This window comes from Sipha flava, unplaced genomic scaffold (genome assembly GCF_003268045.1).
Source record: "Sipha flava isolate LNK unplaced genomic scaffold, YSA_version1 530_pilon_pilon, whole genome shotgun sequence".
Lineage (NCBI taxonomy): Eukaryota > Metazoa > Arthropoda > Insecta > Hemiptera > Aphididae > Sipha > Sipha flava.
In genome coordinates, this window is record NW_020273512.1 from 186,989 (window position 1) to 210,192 (window position 23,204).

Consider the following 23,204-nt stretch of genomic DNA (forward strand, 5'->3'; position numbering starts at 1 on the left):
TGTAGGAAAAAAATTCATTAAGATGAAAATTAAATTTGTTTTCAATGTTTCATTTTGCATAATATTTTGAGCTTTTCTAATAGCGATAAAAGTTCTGGATCTAAATTTGAAATAATTTTTTGTATTTTTGTACGAAGAAGACGTATGAATGATGAAATAATAAAATATGTTTAAAAATATTTACAAATTAGTGAAATATGTAAAAATATGTAAGTATACCAAAATATGTAAAAATATGTAAAATAAAAGTAGCATCATATTAATAGGAATGATTTAAATCATGAACATTTCTTATCAAATTTTAAATATCTCGTTTTAATAAAAATATGTATTTACATATAAATCCGTTCCCTATTTATTACTATGTATTTTTCCATTTATTATTTATAGTGATTATTCCGATTTGTTGGCATAGCATTTGAACTTTTAATTATTTTTATTAAGTAAATCTTGAATCATTAAATTCAAATGTTACGTTATATAAATATCTATCTAAAATGTTCGTTTTACAAATTCCGTAATTATTTAATATTACTTCAGGTTCCAGAGTATTATGTATGTGGTGTCATTTCTCTATTTTTGTTCAAGATATTGATTATTGTATTTATTTAATATTTTTTTGAATGTAATAACTAAAGACCGGATTTATATTCTCTTAAAATACCTTAAATATGATGCTAATATTCTCTAAAAAACCTTCAAATATTCTTATTATATTCTCTTAAAAATCTTAAAAATATGTAAAAATATTCGAAATTATTCAAAAAATAATCAACAAACATCAATATATAGTTTAATATGTATTTTTAAAAAAAAAATTTTTTTTACAACATTCTTTTAATCATGAGGTATATACGTAGTTGCGTATTATAATAGAATACTATTGTACTTCAGTAAGAGTAGAAATATAGTAAAAATATTACAGTATAGTCTATAGCAGGGGTCGCCAACGTTTTCAAACAAGTGAGCTACATTTGACATTTAAGTCCCTTAAATTTAAGACATACAGGAAAATTTAGGTCTTTAATCTTTAAATCTAATACTCCCATAATCCAATTAATCGATTATTTTACGCGGTCGATCGATAGTGGTAAAATTAAATTTTACAACGATCGACTGATTGACGATCCCTGGTCTACAGTATTAAAATTTAAAAACAATATTCCTTTGGTATATTTTAATTAAATGTTGTACTAATACTATTGTCACAATATTAAAAATAACAAATAATCATATATATATATATATATATATATATATATATATTAAAATATAATAAAACAAAAAAAAAAATGGTTAACAAAAGGTAATCCTTAAATAATAATAATTTAATACAATATATAAAATTACAATATATCTTTGGTGCATACAATGGTAAATATTTACTTTATGAAGAATAAAAAAGAAACTTGAATTACTATTTAAATTTTATTATATGAATTAACAATAATATATTTTACATATTATCTGTACTCATGTTAGTTTTTCTATCGCTTAAAATTTGTTTATAGAGCCTAAATGAGCGTTCAACATCAACAGATATTAAAGGTGCAAACTTCATATCAACTACATTAGGTGTAAAATATTCTGGGAGATCTTCATTGTTTCCCAACATAAAATGTTCCCAACTTTTGCTAACATTTAGTAACCTTTATTTTTTTAACTTAATTGAGACACTTTAGTATTTTTATTATGTTACCAGGTATATTGGTTAGTTTGCAGATAACAGTTTATACAATCTCCAACTATAAAAAAACTTCAAATATTCTAAAATATGCTAAATGGGCTAAATATTCTCTAACCTATGATATATTCTCAAATATGAAAAAAAAACTTTTTTCTACAGACTCAGAATTGAATGAATCGTCCACATTTTTTACTCTCATACAACTCATACAACAAGCATAGACCAAGTAACGATATGTAAAAAACATATAAATCCGGTCTTTAGTAATAACAAATTTTATATTATCCAAAATATTAAACAATAAATAATTGTTTAATGTACTTTATACATTGCATAAGAGTTGAAAATTATATTGATTCCATTTTCTGGTTTTTTATGCATTCTATATAAAAAAAGTTCACAACAATGATACATATATTGTGTAAACTGCATATGAATTATGTAATCATCCAGAATAATATGTTAATAACGATTATAAAATACATTTGTACTGTTAGATTTATATGTTTCTATAAATATGTACCCATAAAAATAGATATAAGGGCCATATATCAATTATATAATGTATATTTCAGACATTTTAAACCCCCCTCTTTAACCCACTAACTCTTTTTCTCCTGTTATATACTCACTGTCAATTCAGTATAATGTTCAAAGGATTATCCTTTTTTTACCTCAAATATTGTACATAATATCGTTTTAACCAAAAATTATTCAGTAAACCGTTTTAGATCATTTTCCAGCCAACAAAAATTTAGTATTAGCCCGATTTTCTTTATAATATAAAAATACATTTATGACTTTTAAACTTCACGGATGCATGCGACGATTTAAATTAGGGAATTAAGGATTATTGTGAAATGTAATTTATAATTTATAAAATACAATTCCTTTAAATAATATTTTTATTTTATTTTCATATAGATAATTTTTCTTGTTATCAACATTCTGTTTGGTTACTTACACCTTTTTTTTTTTTTAATTTTCATTTCTTTTATGATTCCCATGTATTTTATTTTTCTTCTTCCGGTTTGTTCTTTTTTCAAGCCATCCTTCGTTATACTTTCAATAATATTTACACGAAAACTTTCATAGCGTAGTGTATAACCTCATTGGAGGCGTATTTATTGTTGAAAATATTAATCCTTTATTTCAAAAACTTTCACATATAATAATTGTAGTTTTATGATAGTTATTGAATGGAGCATACATATATACGTATTTTATATATAAAATATCGTATACGATGTATAATATTTAACAATTAAATAAAGTACGAAAATCAAAACAAATAAATAGTTTTCAATTAGTTTAAGTTTGATATGAAATTATTTTTTTTATATAAATTTGAAAATAATTTATATAATATAAGAAAAAAATTTAAAAATTACGAACATATAAGATAGAATATTTTGCAATTTCTTCATCATATATATATATATGTACTCGTATGTATACATAAGTTTAATAATGTCAAGTAGTTAAAGTCATGAAACCTTTTTTTTTATAATACATCTAAGACTTTGAAAGCTAAGAAAAACTTCAAAGTAATTATATCAGTATGTCACACATTCCGAACTTCAACCCCATATTTGCTATTACATATTAAGTTTTCGTTTACTAAATTTCTCTTGTATTACGTATTTTTTTTAAATTAATCAATATGTAGAAGTTATATTTAATCGAAAATGTTGAGATTGAGAATTCAATTAAGGCTGAATAAGCTCTTCAATTTAAACTTGTAATATGATATACGTTACTAACTTCTTTATGATATGGTGTACACACCTACACTAACTTCAGTTAAATTAAAAACAAAACTAATTAATTTCAAGCATTATTCCGAGATACCATTGAGTCGCAATAGAGTATCACACTTTCGTAATCATTATGTTTTATTACTAACAATACTATTCATTTATGGATCAAAATTCAAATAAAAATAAATTATTGCAAGAAAAGTTTGTATACTTGAAGATCTTAAAAAATGACGAAGTGGTCCTTAGCTAAGAGAAAATTAAAAAATATTGACACCATACTAGAAATTAAAAATAGTACATCAAGTACATGAACTGTTCATGTACAAAATAAAATTGTACATCAGTAAATCCCGTCGCTGTTAAGTAGTATAAAATATCAAATAATTTCATCTAAACATGACAGTGAAAACTGGATTATGAATTCGATACGTCAATTTAAACATTTGAATTGTAATCAAAATATAAAATAAATAAAATTTCACCAAGATTGTTACTTAATAACTCAAAAAAATACCGGTCATATTTATTTATAAACTTTTAAAATCAATGGTTGATCCTTTAACCTTTAATTAATTTACCCTTAAACTATCAAAATTTTAATAAGTATACATGTTGCATCATCAATTTAATGAAATCATTAATTTCATGAAAAGTTATCCAGTTCGTGAAATGGACATTACATTTTCACATCGTGTATTTTTTTCATCAACTTTATGAAATAAGAATAAAACTATTATTTTTTATATGACTTTCCAATTATATAATATTAGTCAATCGTGTCACTTAATTATTTTATATAATTATCCTGATAAAATCCAAATAAAAATATAACTTTTTTTAAATCGAAAAATATGTAGGTTACATACATAGATATTTTACCTTATTTAATTGCAACCCAACTATATATTTTTATAAAAATAATTGTGTCCATTATAATTGAAGTCGCGAAGTTTTCTTGACACAAAATAAGGTAAAAGTAGCTTTTTCTTAAAATTTCTTTCCTTGAAACATAAGTTTATTTATTTTATCATAATAAATTAGATTAATCATTATTGCAACTTTTCTTCAGTTTCTTTGACTATGCTTAGAAAGATTGCTAAAATAGTCGAAAATATCGATAGCACGAATTTTATAGCTATAATAATGTTTTTTTTCTCGTTTATACTATTCTATAAATTAATTTCCTGTAACCAAACTATTGGTAAATAACATAATATTATATTTTAAATAGTAAATTGGACATAAATATGTAATAAATAAGGTACTTTAGTAGGCTAGCTCTATTTACTTATTAAATGGAAATAAAATATGTAATATGTTAATATGTAATTTACTTACATAATTTTTATGTGAACGAAAAACTGAAAATATTGTTAAATTGTATTCAGTCAAAATTTAAAATGTTTTTGACTAAACAAATATTACATGGACATGAGTTTTATGCAAGGCTATCCCTAAGTTGTTTAATGTGGGTGGTATTTAAAGATCAAAAAAATTTGTGCCATCAATTTTCTTTTTTTTTGACGACTAAACATTTAATTGCAACAAAATTCATTCTTTTCATTACTATTGATACTATTTCATTACTACTTCAACTATTGATGGTTTATATTTTTATTTTTTCCTTAATCATATTATATATATATTGACCTTCACTCCAAATTATTTTTCGAATACGATAACTCATCATCACTTTCAAATACAAACAAATAGTACGAGAAACACTGCAGAAGTCTGTACCATTTGACAGAAGTAATCCAACCAACTCATATATTTATATATATTTCACTGAGTATTGTTTATCATATTTACTTTACGCTTAGGAAAACAACGTAGAAAATCGGAAAATAATGTTTTAAAAGTTCTATCTGTATCCAATCTAAAAAGCAACCACATGAAACTTTTAGCGCTAAACTTCTTCCTAAAAAATAAGAGTTGACTAAAATATAAAACAACATTGTAATGCATAAAATTCAATAAATCGGTCGCTTTATTCAGAATCTTGAATTCTTATTACATATGAAAAAATCAAGTTAAAATAGAAAAATAACTAATTTCACCTTTTTTTTTTTTTTAAAGGAAATTTGAATTGTTAGTGCACACTAACAACAAATAAGTAAAGAAATATTTAACAAAAATGATTATGCAAATAACCATGTACAAATGTCTGAAAACCACGATTCATAAATTTGGATTATCACATTTCTAGAGTTTCAAAATCGACCTAATAGTTCTTTCTTCACTATTAAACATATTTATCACGGTTTCTAATACAATTATTACTAAGAAATTTCTTTTAAAAACAAACTAATACCACAGTGAATTTTTTAAACTATTTGTTTATTTGTTAATATTTTGTTTATATAGAAATATTTAGATTTACTTACACTGGTATTTAATTATTATTAAGTTCCTGATAATTTTTACGAGGTACAATGTATTATGGTAAAACTTTACGTACCTATATTATAAAATAATTTGTTATAGGTAATTTTAAATACTTGACTTTTTTTCTTAGAGATCCCTGTTCGTGTAATTACCAATATTTAACGTCTAAGTGATTTATTAATTAGTTAGATATTAAATGTTTATGTTTATGATTTTTGGATATACCCATGTCTCTTAACTGTCTTTTACTATTAATTAATAAATAATTAATTCATCCGAGGGCAGATGATTGATGAAAAATTCACATATCTTGAAAAGTCGTTAAAAAACTTTTTCTTGGTTCTTTGCTTTTTTATATAATAACAATTATCATATACATTTGTATAAATTTAAATTACAACATTGAATCATTGCATAAATCCACTCATGAGTAAGCTACTGTGTATAATATATTTAATGATATTCCTATAACTATAAATATTTGTAAAAATGATCAGACTTAGTTTTAACTATCAAAATCTTCCTACTATGAAAGTTAACAGTCTTATCTTTTAATTTTTTTAATCAGATAAAATAGCATTTATAGGTTTCGATGTTTAATGATTGGCAACATTTCAAGCCATAAAACTTCAAGTTACTCGTTTTATCAAAAGAAAAATAAACGGTTTCAGGACAAATTAGTATAATTTCTACGTTTTTTTTGTTCTTTTTTTTTTTACGCCAAAGGTAACTACTGAGAATACCGAAAAATTACAATTTTAAAGTACCACCTATTTTATATCCTCTCTAAAAAGTAGTATCATGAAACTTTAATGCTTATTTACTACTACCTGAAAAGAACTTACAGCAAAAATATTGTTAAACTTAAAACTTTTCTTGTTTTGCTTAAAATATTATAAAAGACAATATAATATCGATAATAACAATCTGTTCACTGTTGTAACCTATCCAAATTGTCTTGTTATCACTATAACTAAACCACATCATAAAAATATTTTTAAAAACTCTTGTTTTTTTAAAAAAAAAAAAAAAGTAAATTTGAAACTGTCACATTCAAGCTAAGTGGCGAATGTTACCAACTCACAAGTGAGATGAAGTTTAATCTTGAAATATTTTATTTAAAAACAAGTATGTCTTATTTATATTTAGGCATAATTTATTATAATTTTAACATATAATAACGAATAATGATTGACTCTAAAAATCTACAAGAATTAGCGCTGGAAAAAAACATTTTCAACTATTTAAGAAGAAAATAAATTGCATAACTTATAAATAAAAACAACTTATATGTATAGGTACTATTTTAATGCTTGAAACATTCCAACCATATTAAAATTTATTTCTTAAATAAAGTTTGATTTTAATATGTTTCTTAATCCAATTTTTTATTTATTAATTATCTACAATAAATAAGTATTATGACTTCAGATCAAATCAAAAGGTCTTCAAATCATCATAAAGGTATTCTAAAGAAATTCTACTTTGAATCATGTATAAGTAAATATATGTAAATGTATTCACATATATATGAAGACTTGATATCAATAACGGGCTGAGTGCCAAAGAGTTGATTTTTAAGTTCATCAGAAAAATGTTCAAGTGCCAAGCTCAATAAAATATGAAACAGACTAAGTGCCTCAGTTGCTAATCATAGGTTAAAACATATTCACTAGATGGCGTGTGGGACTTTGTGGTGAATTGAAAGTGCTAAGTGCCACTAAACATATAATTTTTATTTATAGTCATATTTATCAATTATTAATATGTTCTATGGTGACACGATCCAGTCTATAATACTCCTATTTCATAACTTTTATGCCTTAAAAGAAAACTGTAAACAAAATACTTATTTGATGGTTTTGATAAGTATTACTTCGATGAAAAGAAAGTGTCATGGTCAGTATGTTGATCCGAAGGATAGCAGATGGCAAATTACAATATGTTTTTCTATGCCAGATGGAACAGGTAACATCATATAGGTCTATAAAAAATCTTTTATGGAAGTTTTTGGGGTGACTAAATGCAGAGTTGAGACTCTAGTGGTAAAAAAAAAAGGAGATACTGTATAATGAAACACGTGGTAATACACAGAAAAAAAGGAAGTTTACAGATGCAGATAAAAACCTTATAATAGAACATGTGAATTCCTTTCCGAAGTATGAAAGTCGTTACGGGAGAAAAAAAAAGCCATAAAGAATACTGAATCCAAGATTTAAATAGAAGTAGACTTTTTCGTTCGTTTAATGATAAATTTCCAGACTCTCCTATCGCCTACAGATTTTTCTTTGAAACGTTTAACAAAAATGCCCAAATATTTTATTCCATAAACCACATACAGATACATGCAGTAAATATGATTTATTATTAACAGAAGTAGTGGCGAAACCTCGTCAGTTATTCTGTTACAATTTAGGTGTATATGAGTGTAATAGAAATACGGGGCACATATTCTTATGGCACTAAGGAATAAGTGATCGCAGAGGAAATGAAATCGCTTCATGTGTTTTTGAAACATTGAATTCTAATCCAACAGTGAAACGTCAACTATTTGGTCTGATAACTGTATTGGCCAGAATAAAAACAAGATGCTATTATTTCTCTGGATATTTTTAATACTCACAGATAAATTTGACGAGATTAATCATAAGTACCTAGTGCCTGGGCATTCATTTCTGTCCTGTAACAGAGATTTCGCCCAAATTTAAAAATGTTAAAGAGTTGAAAAGTATGAAGTTCCAGTGGATTTATTAAAACTCATTATCCACGCAATACTAAATAGCTTGTTTATAATCACTTTATTAGAGCCCAATAATTTCTATGATTTCAAAAAAGCAACAGACATGTATTTAAATACAGGAAAACTTCAAATTGGCTTCAAATTAGCAAATCTTAGCTCAAAAAAACAAAAGATTAGCCCGGCGTGGGCAAACAAAAGCTAACTTCAGTGAACTTGAAAATTGGAACACGTGCAAAGACTTCAAAAAAAGGTTTGAAGTTAACACAATAAAAGAAATCGATTTACCTAACCTAACCTTGGTTTGTAAAAATACAATATCAGTTAAAAAAAAAAAATTTCAGCAAATGCTCTCATTTTTAAAAAAAAGATAATAAAGATTTTTTCGAACAATTAATTAAGTAAATGATGCTATTTTTTTACTCTATATTTATTTATTATTTGTAAAGACTTAGTCTAATATTAAAAAAAATATTTGATCTACATCTTTTAAATTTGTAAAAAAAAATAAAAAATTCTAACTTGGCACATTTTTACTGATATATACTGCAGTGACTTAACATTTTTTAGCATTTTTTTGATATTAGATTTTTTTTTTTAATAAAGGAGTGAAGTAAAACTTGTAGTTCGCATGAGTAGTGTTAATTATAAGTTATTAAAAGGTCTTACTTTTTTATTGACATGTATTTTATTTTCAAGAAAATTGTGAATGACTCAAAATTAAATTATTGGTATTTAGCCCGTTATTGATTTCAAGTCTTCATATGCTTAATGTAAATTTAAATTATTGTATTAATAATCAGCAGTAGTTTAACACTTCATTAATATTATTCTTAAATCAATTCCAGTTAATTTTTATAATATATTTATATACCTATTCAAGTAATCCGTGTATAATAAATAATCCACCCCTTCCATGAAGAACAGATATTATAAGCTACTCTCAAAAATCAACAATAAAACGAACATATTATGTTTATTTTTGATAGTAAGCTAAGTTTTAATAAAATTTATAACGATATTAAAATATATACTAGTTCAATTAATCCTGTATGAATATTATACTTCAACATAAAGCTCTGTGAAATTGTCAACAATTAAAAAAAATTTAGCACTCAAATATTTTATATCGAAACGAATAACACACATTATTATATAATATAACAACCGAGTAATGTACCTTCTCTCTTCACAAATATTTAAAACAATAAAATCGCCACTAAATTATAGCTTTAGCACTTTATGATTTCACCATATTTTTCGTGAAACCCTTACTTTTTTTTAGCTTTTTAGATTTTTTTAGAATTATTTGTAAATATATTATAATGATATAATAATAATTGTGTTATAGATATTTAATGAAAAAAAAATATGTTTAAATAATAATAATGGTACACATATATAATAATACCTTAATAATAATTACTTTAATTAGATTAAATATAAATGTAGACTGTTCCATATGGCTTATACATTGTTATTTAATATACAAAGATTTTTTTTCTATAATGCAAACCTTTTCTCATCATTACTAATCTTTAGTTGGAAATTTTAAAGTAATTTGCTTAAAAATGTTTAAAATAATTACTTAAGCTTCGCGGGACCCTGAAGTGATCTTCGCAGAACCCCAGTTTTCCACGAACACAGTTTAAGAAATGGTATGCCGTATAACATCTTCAAACATACTACCAAGTAATCTTCGGTGCCAAAAAGTATTACCTTTAATTATAATAATGGCGTAGCAAGAAAAATATTTTTGGGGGATTTTTAAATTTTGAACTTTTTCTCTTAATTAAGTACCAACTTTTTAATTTTAATAAGTTCATTAAACTTGAGTTAAAATATAAAATGTATTATCATTTAGTTTTTTGAAGCTATGAAAATTGATGATAATATGATATAACATTATACTTATGTCTTAAATATCTTTATATCTTACAAAATAAGAGAGACATTTGGGGGAGGGGTATACTCTTCAGACACCCCCTGGATACGCCGCTGATAAAAAATACTGTTTATAATAAATATGGCATTACGTATACGATATAGGTACCTATAAACTCGTAACATGTGAATCAAATAGTTGGGCCATCGGTTTCAGACCACTGTATCGTTTTATATTTATTATATCATTGTCTCGGTTAGTCTTTTGTTAAGAATATTTTTCAATTTTGTGTTCTATGTTGGCATTTTTTTCTCAAATACAAGTAGGTACCATTATTTATTATCTTTGCACGTATTTTCGTTGTCGCTTTTAATAATGTAGTTAATAATATTATTGTTATCGGTAAACGACAATACGGTAGGTATGGTATTATTTATAACGCATAGTACGTTTCGGCTGCGTAGACGTTTTAACAGCTTGTAATAAATTATTTAGAATTGCAAAACAATTATTTTGTTGTTATTAGTCGTACACGCTCTGTATAGCATTCAGTTACTGCTCAAAGAGTAGATTATTTGATTAACACCACTGGGAATTTTGGTGCTCGGCCATGTGTTTAGTTTTCAAAACGAATAAAATATTTTTATTTTTAATTTTAATGTTTCCTATATACTTTATACCATACTTTTCAATAACTATTAAATTAAAAAAAATATTTTAAGACCACTAAATGAAACGTTGTTTAATATATTTGTAGGGGTGATTTTTTTAACGTTAAATATTCAATTTCACGATAAATAATTTATGTATACGAAAATAGTGTTTAATTTTATTTTAAGCGGTTACTACTTTACATTTTTACAAAAAATTAAAATGAATTACTAATTACAACCGATCTTAAGTTTTTATTTCTTTTGAAAAATAAATTATATATATAGTTTAGATTATCTCCTGATTTTATGCAAAAAACATTTTTTTCTTAAATATTGTTATAAAAAAAAAATATAAAAATAACAAAAATGAGTGAATCAATATTTTACGGGAAAAATAAGTGTATTAAAGATATAAGAAATCAAATAATACTGAATTACACTTTTATATTGAAAAAATGAAAATAATTTTGGATAATTAATTTTAAATAAAATTAGTAGAAATAATTAGATTTTATTAGAACTTGGATCAAAGTTAATACTTCATAACTTGAAAAATAATAAATTTTATTAAAATGCTTTTAACAAAATATTTAAAATATTTGTTTTATTATATTAATAAATTGCAGATTATACATTACATTTGTTTTAATAAATATTTAATCGAAAATAATTTTGTGAATATTGTGAAATTGTTTATTGCTAATTTAATAAACAGTGGTTTACATTTCACTAAAAATTGGAAAACTTCAAAATTGTGTACTACTTATACTCAGTAAAGTAATTCCAAGTAATTCTAAATTATTTTTCTTAGGTATGCAATCGGTAAACATAATATTTTTGAGCTTATTTTTTTTTTTTTTTTTTTGTCTTATTTATTGAGTGGTAAAGAACTAAATTTTTGCAAGTTATTTTAATTATTATGAGGTTTTATGTTGACTAAAACGCTTTAGAGTTTTCAAATCATTATTTTCAGTAAACATGTCTGTAGTCTCACTTACATGTATGACTGATGTATGAAATTTTTGAATTTGCATGATGTTATATTTGTAAATATTGTTCAAAATTGGAATCACATTGAAGTATTTTATTGACTAACAACATTATAATTTTTAATTTTGTCTTGAAGTGATACGAATGCATATCAAAGTAGCTGTGAAACAAGATAATAATATAAATATTAACACGTAGTTAGTCATTGTGTAGTTTAAGAACATACTCGTACCTAACTGTCATCATCATCTAAAGGCTATGCTTTGTGATCATCATATGCAGTGGCGTATGTAGAGGGGGCCCAAATCTCGACCCCACCTGAAAAAAAAAGTACTGTTTAAAAATCATAAATGACTTGCTACGAAGGTGCAAAGAAAGATAACATTAATTTATATCATGTGATTGTAAATAACTCTTTATTTGAATTTATAACAATAATATAATTATTAATTTATACCTTATATATAATTTTTATATGATATTATAAAATCACTTATTTTTTAGAAAAATTTAAATGTTTAAAAATTCGCCATTGGCCATATGACTCTGTTTCTCAGCTATGAAATTGGATCTTATATCCATGAGGTGTTTAAGGTCTTAGAAATATGATGTTCTTAGGCGTCCTCTTCATCTTTTTCCCAAGATCTTTCCATCGAATATATTCCTAACAAATGAGTTATCAACAAGTACTTAGATCTAACAATATAGTAATATTATTTTAAAATCAATATACATATATATATAATTGTTATTATTTCTATATTTTCTTTGACCTCTATTTTAACTTTGCTTTTAAATGTATTTATATATTATCAGACTAAATCGCAAAGGTCGTATGTCTCAAAGTAAATTGTACATAGTCATAGAGGTAAGACTTTTTCGCTATACATACGACCATTACTTAAAATTCAGGTAGGATGAAACTAAGAAATCGAATATTCAATAATGTCTAACAACGCAATTTTTTTTTCTAATTTTTTAATTATTTTTTAACTAATCCTGAATAATCCGAAAATGTTATTTAATGGGATATGCGAAATTTGCGATTTATGTGGACGGTATATAATCATTTGATTTCTTTATTCGTTTGGTAGGGATATTTTGATATTGTTATTAATAATATTATATTTACAAATCGTACCTGAAAGTCGTTACGCAGAACACTTTTTGTCTTTATATAACTATTAAAATATAATACGACGTAGCACGCGTAATTTGCGGTTTTCTGTTGCCGTGTCCATACGCGCAATGATGTAATAGTCGACTGACAAAACGGAGTGTGGGAGAGAGAGAAGGGGAAAGGTTTGAATCGACTATCGTATAATATGATATAGAACACTTGTCTGTAATCATAATTAATGCCGTTTGAAGAGAGACAAGGATGTTGTATTATTTCGTCGACGTGATAAATATATAATTGTTGCGCGTGTATACCTAGTTTGCATGTACGAGACATCTCGTATCTGGTCGAGACGGATGACCACTGAAGCATAGAATCGTGCTAAGCTGCATTAAGTTCGTAATAATAATTACATGAGCAGTGCATGCAGTGGTGTAACTGGGAAAAAATCTAGGGGGGCAAAATAATTTATTAACCATGATCAAAATCCTAAGCCCCTTGTTTTAAGTATATTTGTATTATATTTATTTTATACACTATACAGAATACCTGAACAATTTATTAAAAATTGAATTAATACTCATTGCTTTGGGCGTCAGTAGTTTTTTTTAAATTTGTATAACATGAAATTGAATAATGTCAACTGACGTTTATTAGACATTTTTTTAAGATGTAATTAATAATTATTAACAAATTACAGTAGAAGAATAAGTAAGTAAAGAATAATAAAACAGTATAGTCTATAGACTTTCAGTATTTAAATTAAATTTTTCATTATTTAAATAATTATATTATTTAACATATTATAAGTTAACATTGTACTGTGATAGTGTTCTTCAGTGTTTTACTGAAATAATTATAAAAACAAAATATATTATATTATGTACATTATTTCTTAACTTATGATAACAGCCCCTCAGGGGGGTGCTAAGGAATTAGCACTACGGGTTTGGCGAACCCGGGGCCCCGAGCTAAGTACTGAACTTACTTTAATTAGTTGGTTCATTTCTCTCTACTCTGACCTTAATTGGTGGGAGTAGTAAGATCCTCCCTTTTGGGAGTTGTCGTAAGGCCAATCACCTTACACGGAAAAAAACTCTGATTATGAAACAACAACAGCAATTGCCTCGGACATTGGAGCTATCGGATATAACAATTGGAACCTGGAACGTGCGATCTCTATATAGGACCGGAGCTTTGACGACAACTATATCATGCCTTGAACGATATAAGTTAGATATTACTGCAATTCAAGAAGTGAGATGGGAAGACTCAGGGAGTATAACATCTCAGAGGATGACAATGTTTTATAGTGGAGGAACGAAACATAAACGAGGAGTAGGCTTCATAGTGAAAGATAAAATCTTGCCGAACATAGTAAATTTTAAATAAATAAACGACCGCCTATGCATATTAGAACTTAAATGTAAGTGGTACAACGTAATAATGATTAATTGTTACGCACCAACGGAGGACAAACACGATGACATAAAAACTGCTTTCTATGATGAGTTGGAAATACTATATGATAGTCTACCAAACTGGAAACCAAAAATAGTACTAGGAGATTTCAACGCAAAAATAAGCAAAGAAATAATGTATAGACCGACAATTTGGAAAGAAAGCCTACACAGAGAAACGAATGAAAATGGTAAGTATGCTTATTATATTTGCGTCAAACAGAAATATGGTCGTAAGTAGCACAATGTTCCCTCATAAAAATATACACAAGCAGACATGGATATCACCATGCGGTAGGATAAGGAACCAAATAGACCATGTACTAGTAGACAATCGTATAAGGTCAAACATCATAGATGTAAGAAGCATGAGAGGAAGCAGTGCAATATCAGACCACTTCCTGGTAAGTGTTAAGATACATTTTAGAATATCAGTGGAAAAACAGAGAAGAAATTCCGGAAAAAAACGAATTAACAAAGACATATTGAAAAGTAATGTAGTAAAATTATATCAGGATAGACTGAATGAAGAATTACAACGAATAAACCAGGAATCAGACATAAATAATACATGGGAGAAAGTAATGAAAGTAATCAAAGATACATCGGAAAGAATATTGGGAAACACACAAAAGGGGAAAAAAACAAAATATGGTTTGATGAAAACTGCAAAAAAGCCTTAGAAATAAGAGACAAAGCTCGCCTAAATGTGATACAGAATCCGAGTAATGAAAACAAAAGAACTCTAGCAAGTAAACAAAGAGAAGCAAAAAAAACAATAAGAATGGCCAAGAGACTATGGGAAAAACAAAGAATTACAGAAATAGAAAATAACAACAACAAAAATAATATAAAAGCTTTCTTTGAAAAAATAAAGAACGTAAAAACTGGTTATAGGCCGAAAACATTGATGATAAGAAAAGATGACGGAACCATTATAACTGATAAAGGTAAAATAGCAAATGAATTTAAAAAGATGTTTGAAGAGATGTTGAATCAACAAGAAAATAGGACCACAATAAAAGTTAATGTAACGGCGGAAGAACTATTGGACAAACCAACGATACAAGAAATAGAAATGGGATTAGAAATGCTGAAAAATAGAAAGGCCCTTGGAATTGATGAAGTAGTCCCTGAATGCCTAAAAAAAGGAGGAAAGAAGCTGACTCAACAACTCCACAACCTAATTACTGATATATGGGAACAGGAGGAGATTCCAGAATCATGGAAAATGTCTGTCCTATGCCCGGTACATAAAAAGGGAGATAAAATGGATCCGAAGAACTATAGAGGAATTTCTCTGTTAAACACTTCGTACAAAGTATTATCTAACTTCCTATTAAACAGATTGAAACCATTTATTAAAGAAGTTATTGGAGAATACCAGGCAGGATTCATGGTAGGTAAATCGACTATAGATCAGATTCATATAATAAAACAAGTTGCAGAAAAAAGCCATGAATTCAATAAAGACGTACATATGCTATTTGTGGATTTTAAAGCAGCATACGACTCAATAGATAGAAATAAATTGTGAAATGTAATGGCCCGGATAGGAATACCAGAAAAGCTTATAAGAATGATCAAAACGTGCGTACAAGGCTCTAAATGCAAGGTGAATTTTGGAGGAGACTACTCAAATGAATTCCTAGTGTCGACAGGTCTCAGACAAGGAGACGCTTTGTCATCGGCTTTGTTTAACATTGCCTTAGAGTCAGTGGTGAGACAAGTCCTTAGCAAGGCGAAAGGAATAAAAATCAGTGATAACCAACAGCTTGCAATTGTAGCCTATACTGATGATCTAGTGTTAACCACAGAAAATAAGGAAAGTCTAAAACAATCTGCAAAAGAACTAATAAGGATAGGGGCAGAAATTGATCTTAGCGTAAATGAAGAGAAAACAAAATATCTAATATTGTCCAGGAATCATCACACGGCAAGAAATTAAGAAATAGAAGGTTATTCTTTTGAAAGAGTAGAACACTTCAAATACCTTGGAGCGCGGGTGAATGAAAACGCGAATAGTCACGAAGAAATAAGAGAGAGGTTGATAGCAGCAAACAGATGCTACTTTGGACTATCAACACTTTTCAAATCCAAATTACTCTCAAGAAGATCAAAGATAACATTGTACAAAGTTTTAATTAGACTCATAATACTATACGCATGCGAGACATGGGCAACCACCAAAACGGATGAAAACAAATTGGGTGTTTTTGAAAGGAAAATACTCCGACAGATTTATGGACAAAAAAAAAAAAAAAAAAAAAATGATGTAGGTGATTTTGAAGTCATGACAAATGAAGAGTTAAGAAGTTTTTTGGAGAAGCCAATATTATAGGAATTATGAAGAGTTATAGATTAAGATGGGCAGGTCATGTTTGGAGATCGGAAGGAATACTGGGGAACATAACGAGATGGAGACCGAGCACGAAACGGCCCAGAGGACGACCCAGGACAACAGTGGACAGATAGAATTAAGGAAGACCTCAAAATAATAGGGATAGAGAATAGAGAAGAAATGTCAAGGGACAGAGAGAAGTGGAGGGATGTTGTTGATGCGGCAATGGACCTTAATGGTCTTTAAAATGCCTAGAAGAAGAAGAATTCAAATATTTGTATTGTTGAATTATCTGGGGGGGGGGGCAAAATGATACCTTTGTCCCTCTCAAAGTTATCTGGGGAGCACTTGCCCCTCCCCACACAAGTGCCACTGAGTGCGTGCATTTAGTGTAGTGTAGTTTCATGAACAACATATGTGAATCGCATGATGGTGTGCAATTTCATAGCTAAACAATTGACGACAACGTTCTTCTTTTGTTGTTTATTCGGAAATGCATGGCCGTGTGTTGATCCATAGTCTTGATAACACTTCCGATTTTCCAGGATCTTGTGTTTAATACAATATTTTTCGTTTCGAAAACAGTAAAACAGCGGTGTGCACAAAAAGCTTACGCCGGTGGCACGTTTGTAATACTACCCATGTTTTATACTGTACGGTAAAATCTCAATTATTTGTTTCTTTATCTCTGTTACTCTCCCCCAATGGTGCACAGTAGATTTTTGACAAGGGTGCCGAAAATATATACTTCGAGGTACCCACCTACCTCCCCCTGTAAAGTATGAGTTCAGGCATAGTGTAATTCTTATTTTTAAGTGTTTTTGGTTTTTTCTTACTAACAAAGATACTAAAAATAAAAACTTTTAAAATATAACCTAGTATTAATTATTTTTCAATTTTTTGGGTATTAATTTATGTTTATATAGCATAATTTTTGAGATTGAGCCCTACTACTTGTTCTCATGTGACACTTTAGTTCTAGGATAACCATGATTTGGATAGCAGAAAAATTGGTTTGTATTAAATTAAACAAATATTCATAAAAGTTCACACAGAACTAGTCACTAATTCTCTGAGGGGTGTCAGTCGACACCCCTGACCCTCCTTGTATGCGCCACTGCTCTCCCCCAAATCTCTCTCTATCTATCTTTCTCTTTTTTATCCACCAACTTATTATTTTTGTTATGTTCCGTTATCCGTCGTCACAACGTTATTGTCTATTATTGTTAAAATATAATCTACTGCATATCACCCACCTGTATATCTATTTCTACTACTACGTGTTTGTATATCCTTATGTCTTAAAAAATACTTGTTGGTTCAAATGGTTATACTTTATCTTAATCATAGCCCTGATTTATGTATACTATCAACATTATGTTTTTTTTCTTTTATCAGTCTGATTCGCATTTTCCAGAGAGCATTAACGAGTTAAAATGATTAATTATTTAACGAGTTAATTTCTTTTTTCAAAAGTTACTTCTAACTTAACGAATTACATTTTTTCTCAATTAAAAGTTAAGCATTAAAAATATAAAATACATTTTTTTTTGTACAAGTCCTTTTTTTTAAATAAAAATAATCGAAGCAACAATTGCAGAAGTGATGATTGCTTTATATCTAAATTTCAATTGAGATCAAAATAACATACATAAACATAGATTCAAATAAATATCATATTATTATTATTATCATTATAATTGTTATTATTTAATTTTTAAAAAATGTAACTTATTTTTGATGTGGTTAAGTTTTTTTTTTTTATTTTACTTATAACTTTAACAAGTTAAATTAAAAAAAAGTGAATTTTCACATTAAACTAAACTTGCGTTTCTCTAGATTAACTTCACTTCATGAGTGAAAACTATTAGCTAACTTACCTAGTTAGTCCCTTGGTCCCATTTCAAACGAATAATCGAATTGCAAACAACTGCGTGCAGTCTGTAGCCGTGGCGGCAAAACGCTGTTTAATTTTTTCGTAATGCTCATTTTCAAATGCCGAGCGCCAATAATTTGTTCGGCGGACTTAACGTTCCTTCTTCTCGATCAGATCGATCGATGCGCAAAGAAAACATTATTAAAAATGTATAAACTTTGTCTTTGGATAAATCATCAATTGAAATGCAAACAGGTGCTCCTCGGCAAGTTTTAAACCACACTACGACGAGTGTGCCCACGGAAAATTTTGCTTGAAATAGGTATATATAGATAAACATGTAAATTACAAATAATTTTAGAACATTTGATAAGGACAAAGTTTATTTAATACGTATTTCGCATTCGACTCATTTTTGTTTCTTACTCGATAAGAATTTTTATATTATTGCTTTCCAAGTCGTATATTTGATTTGTTTATCATTATTTTATGATTATTATTGTTATTATTATAATTTCACATTGTTTTTTTATCAACGTGAACGAATTACTTCGATGTAGTGTACATTGTACAACGTTCTATGCACATTATTTTAATTAATGGAAGTGCATTATTACAACATTATATTTAATATAAATAATAGTTCATTCTTATTACAAGGAGTCGTTAGATTGAATGTTTTAATAATCAAAATTGATATAACTTTATTTCCATAATCATAACTATATATTGTTTTGTAATTTTATGCTTTATTATTCGGAATTTTACTATTGTTCATTCTTAAAATACTGTTTTTTCAACCTATATGTTAAAAAATGTTTTTATTAATATTTTTGTTGGAAATATTTATCTGAAAAATAATTAATGATACTTGTACGAATGTTTCTTAACATAAATTATAATTTTTTTTTTTTTTTTATATATATAGGAAAGCGGAATCGGACTATTGGTGACCATCAAAGTGGACGAACGAGGATTTTTCTTGTACTGGATTGATCAGAAAAAAGTAAAACGCATTACTTTATAAATGTTGGACCTCCGTAATGACTGAGTTTATTATATCCATTTGTTTTCACTATTTTTTGTCAGGACTGCGAAGTGATTGACATGTCGATGATACGAGACACCAGGACGGGAAAATATGCCAGGGTCCCTAAAGTATTTTCATTTATTATATATATATATATATATATATTTATGTGTGTGTGTGTGTGTGTGTGTGTGTGTGTGTGTGTGTGTGTGTGTGTGTGTGTGTGTGTGTGTGGGGGTGTGTGTGTGTGTGTGTGTGTGTGTGTGTGTGTGTGTGTGTGTGTGTGTGTGTGTGTGTGTGTGTATTTTATACACGGAAGTGAACGTGTACAACTATTTGATGAATGATTTTACGTCCCTCGGTTTTATTTAGGACGCGAAATTGAGAAGTGTGGTGTGCATGGGGTCCCAAGAGCCATTGGGCGATAAAACGATTACCGTCGTCGTGGCCACGGATTTTGTGAACGTGTCATTCATTAATTTCTGTTGCAATAAAAAGCAAACGGCCCAAGTAAGCATATATTACATAATAGTAATAATAATAACAATAATAATAATAATTTTTCATCAAAGCATCGTGACTAACATTTTAATCATATAATATTGTTAATTAAATTTGAACATAAAAATAGATGCTTAAAATAGTTGGTTGTTGATTATATGATTGATGACTACTCACGTTTACACGATTTTGTTTTTAAAAAATATTTAATGCGATTTATTTTTGTCTATCACACGTGTAACAAATAAATGTAAATATTTTCAATTTCTAACGTACGGATCGATCTATAACAATGCAATACAAATTTAAAAAACAGATTTTAATTATCCACCCAGTTTACATGAGAATGTAATTCGTCTTATTTTTAATCTTATCCTTGTATAAATTCCATCAACATCGATTGAAAATATTTTGAATTTTAAAGTTAACATTTTCAACGTTTTTTGAACTTGAGGTGGTTAAAATAAGAATAGTGTGAGTCTTTTCCTAAGTGGACTTAACTACTAATTTCAAATATTTTCTCAAAATCCGTATTTTAACATTTGATCGATCGTTACGTTGGAAGTATAAAAACGTCTAAATTTTTATGTTACACTTATGATAGATCAAGATGAAAAATTACCACTTCTAATCCACTTAATAAAGTTTTGAGGAGGATATATTGTTTCAATATCACATTAGTTTACATTTATTAAAATAAGTATACTAATAACCATTGATTACGTCTCAAGACGTGGTATTAAGCGATGAGATGCATTTTATAAAACACTTGATATTATTTTATACATTAAATTTGCATAATACGCATATTTCAATTTTATAATTACCTTAATAAATTTATTACATTGCATTAATTACACTACTGAAAAAAATTTAAAGTTGTAATCGAAGATTTGATAGCAGAGATTCATTATATTATACTTTCATTATAATATTTACTAAATTAGTTATTAAATATTTTTTAATTTTAATGTTTATTATTATTATAAGATATTAAGTTTACTTTGGATATATTTTTTTAAAAACGTTTAGATATTTAACATACCTTACTTTTACGTTTTAAACTTTATTGTAAAATATTATTATATTATAGAACCTAAATATGAAGTTTAATAAAAACTAATTCTCTGAACATTTTCTCGTACATATATATATATATATATTAAATTTTGAAGCTAAGTTAGTTGAATAGTTTTAATCATATAAAGTTAAGAGAGCTATGAAAAGTGGAAGTATGAAAAATATTGATAGAGATAAAATGGTTTCTCAGATATTTATTCCCTCTATTTTTTTTTTTTAGTACTGATAGTATTGATGCGTTGAGAATCTGAATATTATGAAATCGTTAAAATTAGCAAAACAAAATGTATCCATATTAAAATAACATCAAAATGTGTAGGTTTAAAAAAAATCAGTTTAGTTTTACCAACAGTTAGAGAAAATATATTAGTATAAATATTTGTGGATATAAAAAACAATACGGCAACTGGTTTTTTTTTTTTATATATTTGGATGCTGTAGTTTGACAGCTTACATCATAACAATTAACATATAATGTGGAAATATTATGTGTGATTTTAATATTTTTTATTTTTACATTGATTTATGTATTTTGTATAGTGCAATCAAACGTTTTATTTACCGAATATTCATGCAAAACAAAACATTTCAAGTATTGAGTTAACTGTCAAACTTTTTGCATATTAATTATTCTCATTAATAATGCCTTCATTATATAACACCTTTACTTTTTAGGTGATAAAATACGAGTCTTTCATTTTTCTTTAGTTACACGTTATTTTTATTTCTATTTCTTACCTAATTAATTTTAGCTTAATTTAAACTTATACGAGTATATAATTAAAATACTAGGACCAATGGGAAAAACCTAATGGAAGACAAACTAATGTATACATTTAAATTTTAAATACTTCATATTTTATTACTCCGAACCAAGTGTAGATTTATAAGTTACTCTAAATTAATATCCATGTCTTTACTATTCAGTTCTACAGGAAATATTTTATATACGTCTCAATTTTTTGCAGTACTATGATACTTTACTGTTTTTTAATGTCTCTTTGTTAAGTTATTAGAGAAATTTGTGTTGGGATAAATATTTTATGAACTACAAACTATATCTACGTATAAAACGTGAGTTGGCTTATTTCATAATATTTAATTTTTTTTTTTTTAAAAATGTTGGTATTTTTTCATATTTTTAATAATTCAATAACTTATGATAATACAATTAATTAAATAGTTAAAAATACGGATGAACTGGAATTTTTTAAATGTACATTATCAAATTTATTTCAATTTTAATTAATTTTAATTCATCGTTTTATGTATTCATGATTAAAAGAATAAAAAATATCTCTTATGTAGTATAATCTTTGAGTTTACAGAGAATAAAACTAAATTTTACGATGTATTTACTCATTAAATAATAATATTAAAATATTGACCTTGGTAATAAATAATTAATTAATTAATTACCTACTAACAATAATTGAATCAAAGTAAATATTTCCATTTTACTTTTTAAGTTCGTATCAAAGAGTATTTTAAAAATGTTATTAGGGAGGAAATGATTTTAATTCATTTAAAATATCTCATTTCAAAACGTTATTGGGGTCCGAATCAAGTCGTGGAATCTTACCTATTCAGTGATAATAAGTTACACTCGCTTAGATTCGTATTAATAACTGGATGTCAATAGGAGTAGCCACAGCACCGGAAAGATAAATTGATTGTGGGTTCACATTTTTTGTGT

General features: G+C 26.8%; 1 protein-coding gene and 1 long non-coding RNA gene across 4 annotated transcripts in view; one reads left to right on the forward strand and one right to left on the reverse strand.

Annotated features, from left to right (window-relative positions):
* The window catches only part of LOC112690945 (1-phosphatidylinositol 4,5-bisphosphate phosphodiesterase classes I and II), a 60,086-nt gene that overhangs the window by 20,346 nt on the left and 16,536 nt on the right, over positions 1–23,204 (forward strand). For both annotated transcript variants that reach the window (XM_025565054.1, XM_025565055.1), the window contains exons 3-5: positions 19,826–19,903; positions 19,987–20,055; positions 20,300–20,437. In XM_025565054.1, the coding sequence (XP_025420839.1) occupies positions 19,826–19,903; positions 19,987–20,055; positions 20,300–20,437 (285 nt within the window). The remainder of the gene's footprint in view (positions 1–19,825; positions 19,904–19,986; positions 20,056–20,299; positions 20,438–23,204) is intronic.
* On the reverse strand, positions 10,125–13,340 carry LOC112690946. Of its 2 annotated transcripts, XR_003149264.1 has the most exons (4): positions 13,242–13,340; positions 12,333–12,418; positions 12,109–12,260; positions 10,125–10,291 (listed from the first exon to the last, which is right to left on the reverse strand). It is a non-coding gene; the product is annotated as an uncharacterized LOC112690946 (long non-coding RNA). The 2 variants fall into 2 exon arrangements; XR_003149263.1 differs by lacking the exon at positions 10,125–10,291 and having other exon boundaries at positions 11,998–12,260.